This window comes from Anarrhichthys ocellatus, unplaced genomic scaffold, assembly GCF_004355925.1.
Source record: "Anarrhichthys ocellatus isolate YVR2014 unplaced genomic scaffold, GSC_Weel_1.0 scaffold204, whole genome shotgun sequence".
NCBI lineage: Eukaryota > Metazoa > Chordata > Actinopteri > Perciformes > Anarhichadidae > Anarrhichthys > Anarrhichthys ocellatus.
Window position 1 is genome coordinate 167,483 of NW_022280234.1, and position 6,726 is coordinate 174,208.

A 6,726-nucleotide genomic window follows, 5' to 3' on the forward strand; every position below is an offset into this window, starting at 1 on the left:
ACTTCCTTCAGCGCTTACAGTATTAGACACACTTCAACTCCCTTCAGAAATTCCACTTAACTCCACACTTCAAATAAATTCAGCAATTACACCTAAACTGAATCTTGACACCTTCACCTAAATGTAGCACTTCACATACACGTTCATTCAGTGATTCACAAGTGAAACTTTTCAGCACTTACTGTTTAAATGCCATTTCAACTTCTCTCAGTCATTTTGCTTCAGGTACAAGCTCATCTCATTAAAAAGTCTGGTTGGTAAATGTACTTTTATTGTAACAGTCAAATCAAAATTTGATCTAAAAACTGAATTTAATCTTTAAAACAGCATGCAGTAGGTGAAACCCTCTATGAGTCAGAGCACCATCTTGCTTGGTATTCCTTGTTTAATTATTTGATGGATTTGCGTGTGATTTGCGTGTAGCAGACTGGGGCTTCAGTTCTCTTTGTAAGAGTACTTGAACGCTCGTCTTCTCTCTTGTCCGATACAGTAACTCCAAGTGCACTCTTCCTTGATCATAATCTTTTTTATAACTCCAGCTGAGCACTCAGTAAGAGCTGAGCCAAGTGTGTTTGTCCACTCAGCTGTCACCTTGTAGCATTATAGTGAGGAAGCAGCTCTACAGCCATCTATGCACAGTGTCCAAACACATGAAGTGCCACTTGATAACAAGAAGAACTGCAAGCAGCTTGACATCCACACTTGGGATTAGAGCCTGGGATCTCTGCCATGGCAAACCTATGCTTTACCAAACGAGCTCCACTCACAGACTGATGCTAGCTGCTGGCAGGGCTACAAATGGAACAAAAGTGTTGATTTCCTTGCTGTTGAATGCAAACAACAGATGGAGTAAAACGATACCTTTCCTTCCTATGGCACAAGAGGTGGCCATGGCCGGATTACCGCACTCGGGGGGCCCCGGTCGGTTTGCTCGCTGTCAGGAGCAAACCGACTGGGTTTGGGTTTTTAATAAACTCAGGCTCAACGATTGTTGACTGAGTGTTGACTTAACTGTGTGTTCAGTTTTGAAGTTATACCCTCATTCCACCAAAATTAGCAAATATATGCAGTTTTTTTAAATGCGGGAAAAGATGCTAAAAATAGGTGATGGACTCCTTTCCTATTGGCAGTAGACGAGTATTTCTGTTCTTCTTCCCGGTTCTTGACAAACATATCAGACAGCAGGGTGAGTAAACAATAACAAAGCAGCATGGAGGCCAGTGAAAATGTTACATGGTTGGTTTTTTAAAATATCTGCTATTTATTCAGTCTCTAATTTGGAACGATGTTGGAGCACTGCTTGGACGGAGACGGACGGACTTTGTGGCTGAGATGACAAATAAAGCGTCGGAAAATGTTTGATTACTGCCGATCAGAGCTGGAGGCAAATAAACCACTGTGACTACCGGAGACTAATTTGTTGAGAATGAATGACAATTGTAACCTTTTCCACTGGACACAAAAGCCAGATGTTAGTGAGTGTTTGTGAGTTTTTGTATCCAGTGGGAAAGGGGCTTTAGTGGTGTTTCTATTGATTTGTCGACCCTCATTTACATTTACAAAAAGGCTTCAGCCCAGTAAGTTCACACTTTACTAGGAAAAGCATGTTCAGAAGACTGCTGTAAATGATTTACATTGTCTTTCACGTCTGTAAGCAGAACATACTGTAATGAAACACCTATCATTTATGCATTTATGTTTACTACTGTTGAAGTCCAAGGGGTATGTTATGTAATGTGTAACATGTCCTCACTGTATATGTTGTTAGGTCAGCCCAGTGCTACAGAAACAACCAGTGTGTGTGGGAGGCTCACCTAATAGTATGATGATACAGATGAGGATGGCGATGATGGCTCCGGTGCCCAGTCCAGCGGCGATGATTCGCTCCATGTCCACACAGTCGCCATGGTGATCACACTGGCAGACCTTGACCCTCAGGTAGGACGTGTTGGACATGGGCAGGTTGCCGGAGTCTGTGATCTTGATGGGAACCTCGTAGATCCCACTTGCCAGGGAGCCAATCCTCAGTCTCAGCTGGGCGTACTCGCCTTGGGTGTGGTGGAAGGGGAGACACATGGAGAGATTGATAGGCAAGCGTGGTAATCCCTCACTTACGGACTTCATCCGTCTTCATCTTTCATGGCCCCCCACTCCATTACACTGGGAGTCACAGGAGCAGCTGGCGGTTCTTTGCATTGCAAAAAACATTTCAACAGCAGTAACTGATGGATAGAAGAGTTCTGCAGATTTTCAATGATACCCAATACCCAACTAAAATAAAAACAGATATAGGAATATAAACTTCACCCGAAGTTTACACCAAAACAATTATCAATCCAAAAACACTGGAGTGAAAAGAAGAACAAAATCTCTCTTTCTAAATAGCTACTGCCACATGATGTAATGGTTCCCCAGCGAGTTCAGCAGGCCCACATTTACCTTGTAACATGGCTTTAATCTAAGAGCAGAAAGTGGATCATTTATCTGTCTTGCATACAAGGCTCAAGTTTTTGAGCGTGGAGATTCATCCCTCGCCTTTGGAATACTCAAGGTTCACTTGGTGGCTTTTTCCAGAGCTCAGGACCATATCTCAACACCTTAGTATGTAACTGTGGTCAGAAGGATAGGGGAGGTAAAGTGCAGCAAATCCAATGTGCCTTCCAGGCCAATGGGTACAAGGACTGGAGGATGAGAATCTCTTTCAAAAATAAAATCAGGCTGGATACAACTTAATCAACAGGAGCATCCCAGTGGGACTCCCTTACATTTATAGGCTGCCCTAGTATTTTAGCGATATTAGCTACTCTATTAATTATTGGATCCACGTGGCTCTCTACATGCAGACGGTTTGAAATATTGTTCCACAGAAGTATGTAAATTGACAATCCAAGTCACAAGTCAATTCACAAGTCTTTATAAGCAAATTGCAAGTCATCCTGACTTGCTTAAGCTAATCGTTAAACTGATACGTATTCTAACAATATTAGCATTCAATCAATAAGACATTGCTGCTGCCTTTCTTTTCTATTGCTATTGTCTTTTCTGAAATAAAACGTGACGATTGGATGTTTTTGCTTTCACGTCTCATGTCCAGTCATTGGATGTCAGGTCTTCAGTAACTCTTGCCTCCTTGCAGCCATGTACAAGTCAAATAAATGGATCATTTTTGTGACTTAAGTCTGACTCAGTTTAAGTCTCAAGTGCCACTCTGGTTAACATGATTGGATGTGGAGTTACAGTACATAATGAGCTAAATCAAGCCTTTTTGGACTCAGGACACCCGAGAGACAAAAGTCATTTCAGTAGCTTGTTAGAAGGCCCACATTGTCAGCATGGGATCTTGATATAGAGTGACTTCATAAATAATCTTTATTTTTATTCTGGGGTGTATTCTTCCCTTCAAGAGGTGACAGAATGTAAGAGAGTTAATGAATGAATGAAGATTAATAACAAGCCCATACTCACCATTGACGCGATTCAGCGTCCAGTTGCGGCGTACATCTAATGGACGGTTGGCCAGCTCGAAGGCGAAGGGTCCAGCGTTAGGGGTCAGGTCGGGGTCACTGGCTGTGATGTTGATGGCGTTCGGATCTGGCTTCTCACACATTTCCACCTCAGGGGGGGACACGTGAGGCGCATTGTCATTTATGTCCAGCAGGTACATCTGAAGGGTGCCCGTCCCACTGGCAGGAGGGATACCTGTACACACAGAGTTAAGATGTTCAATATTTGATATTGTTTTTTTACTTTATTTTTTTAACAGTAAAAATGCACAAAACATCTCTTCAACCACATACAGTATAGCTAAAAGCTAATTTCTTACTTTGGCGAAAGCATTACCCACCCTACCCTGCCTCTGATTTTCTTACCCTAACCAACCCAACAGTATTGAGTATTACCCAATCAGCGGCAGACTAGGCCGGCTCATGCATTTACCATAGTAGGATTTAAAAATGTAGCTTCCTGTGCACCAGTGATGCCACCCTGATTTTGTTGGCTTAACTTAATAAAGATATGGACGTTAGTTTTCTTTATTAGCCTTAAAAAACAAGTGTACAAGTTAAAACCCTAGGTAAAACCTCCTCATTACAGCCCATAATCAAATCTGTCCTAAATATTGTGATAGAACAAAGTGTCTTTACAACCAAATGGGTCATTACAACCAGAGAGGTTTATTCCCTGGGGTTGGTGAATTTAATGACTCTAAATGGACCATAATGTACTAAATGAGCATCATGCTGTATTGAACAAGACTTGAAACTAGAGATTGAGACCATAAACTCATGTTTACAATGTTTACTGAGGTAATAAATCAAGAGAGAAGTAGAGTCATTTTCTCATAGACTTCTATACAACCAGAGGAGTCGCCCCCTGGTGGTCACCAGAGAGAATGCAGCTTTAAGACATGAAGCTTTGGCTTCACTTAAAGAACCGGGGGTTGCTGCCTTGCGATATCGCGAGAATCCAGCACAATGGCTCATGCAGTGTGTAAAATGAAAAGGGTCCATCCTCTGTGGAGGATGATCTACTCAGTCAATTTAACGGCTATCTCTCCATTAAACGTACCCCTACTCTAGAGGTCTGGTGATCTTCAAAATTATTCAAAATTCTGTATTTTTCCTATAGTCAACAACTCCTTGGAAGTACTGTGTCTGTACAGGGAAGTCAGAAGGTATTGAGAGACACTAACACATTGCTTTGGTTTAGTCTCTTCATTAGATTTGTTGACAATAAGAAACGTATATAGAATATCAACAGCCTTATCCTTTAAGTGAATGTTTATGTCATGTCAGAACACACATATTATAAAGCAAAATTCCCAGTGGAATCTGGGATGCAGCATACGGGGGAATAATGAACGCTGTAGTTATTTAAAAATAATGCATGCAAGCTGGCTAACTAGTACTGGAGGGTATGCACATCCTTCCAGCTGTGCATATTATTACAGTGGCAGCGCTACTACATCACTTATCTGAGATGAATGTGTGTCCTTTGTATTTATCATGGACACAGTATGAACTAGAGTATGCTCATCAATACCGGTGCACATATGGTAACCGCTGAAAAACTGCAGACATGTAACCTCTTGCACAGGCTTGCGTGGGTTTGTCTTTGTGTCCGAGTGTGCGTGTGTATTTTTTTTTATACCAGTGATCTTTGCAAAGCACGTGTGCTCACCAAAGGTCGAAAATGTGCTAAGACAGTCAGTTAGCAGGAAGCTGGGAACACAGCGGGGTCTCTGTGTGCAGAGTGTGCAGGGTGGAGTGGATGCTGAATGACATTCCTCTTGAACAATTTTCCACTCTGAACAGAGACTCCCCCTTTATTCTGTGGCTATAAAGCACTGTTGTGATCAGGAAAAGAGCAAGACTCTGGGAACGATGTATTAAATAGGCAGAAAAAACATCTCCATTAGAAATCAATGGGAATACTGTGTCCAGAAGACTGTCAGTGTAACCCTACGAGCCTTTCCTAATCATCACATTTGATTACGGGAATACAGAATGGAAATGTAATTAATTAAAGGTGGACAGTACAATCTGTTGTCTACAGGAAGGAGTCTTCCTCTTCCCATTATGTGAAATAAGAGCTTGACTTCAGGCTGAAGACATGACATGTCAGTCAGTAGCCAAACTAAGCCCAAATATGCCATGCTCAACAGGGGTGTGCCTCAAACACAAGAGAATCTATTCCTCTCATGGGAAAAGAAGTGTGTGTGTGACACTAGCAGCATTGTTAAGGTGTTGTGTAATACAGGGTTGATGTGACATAATACTGTTCATTACCGCTAAGATCATAGATTGTATGTATAGATGGACGACGCATCTCCACTTCCTCCCACTGTACAAAAGGGAAGCCCAAATATCCCAGATAGAGGCGCTGCCATCTTGCACTTTTGACATCATTTGGAGCCAGAGTATCCAGCTGTGATCGGGTCCCTGCCCAGACACCCCGAGCACTGCAGCAGCTCGTTAGCGTTAGTCACCTAGCTGCTACATTAGCTCCATGGTAGCCGTTTGGCTAAAAGACACAACACCTGAACTTAATATCTCTGTGAATACATTTAGGATGAAAGTGATGCATGTTCTATGACACAGCTCATGATTCTTCTTTCACATGACGGTCCTACAGCTCTGGCTAACCTCACTAAGTCAGTGGAAATGTTGCTAAGCTAGCTAGCAACACAATAGTTGGCTGTATGAACCGTAGACTGTCTGTAAAGATCATGTTTGAAACAGACTATCACAGCTATTCAAAGTTTGGGGATTTATTTACTGCAGCCAGCCACCAGGGGGCGATCAAGAGAGTTTGGGCTTCACTTTTGGGGAGCTGTCATGTTCTATTTATGATGAATCAAATTTAAGATCAATTCAGATATACAAATGTAAAATGAAGTTTCTCACTGAACAATGCTGATCAAATCTGGCCACTGACCTTTCTAAAGGCATTGGCTTGTGTGAAGCAAAGAAGTAGCCTAATGCCGTGTTCACACCAGACGCGGCGCGAGTAGATTACATACAAAGTCTATGCACAGACGCGATGAGACTGGAGTTACGCGAATTTGTGATGGCGTGGCGCGTTTGGCGCGGCACCATTCGCCAAAACGCCACAAACACCCAAAACGCGTGAGTTGAAATTTTTGAACTTTGGCAAAACAAATGGCGTGACACTGCGGCGTGACAGCCTATCAGCGTTGAGATGTTTCTCCTGTCATCACTGACTTCC

At 42.4% G+C, this 6,726-nt stretch overlaps 1 protein-coding gene across 1 annotated transcript in view; it reads right to left on the reverse strand.

Annotated features, from left to right (window-relative positions):
* LOC116400779 (cadherin-2-like) overlaps positions 1 to 6,726 on the reverse strand; it is a gene marked incomplete at its 5' end in the record, with an annotated part of 54,419 nt that overhangs the window by 28,279 nt on the left and 19,414 nt on the right. Inside the window, 2 exon segments of the mRNA XM_031878812.1 lie at positions 1,815 to 2,048; positions 3,466 to 3,746. Coding sequence (XP_031734672.1) covers positions 1,815 to 2,048; positions 3,466 to 3,746 — 515 coding nt within the window.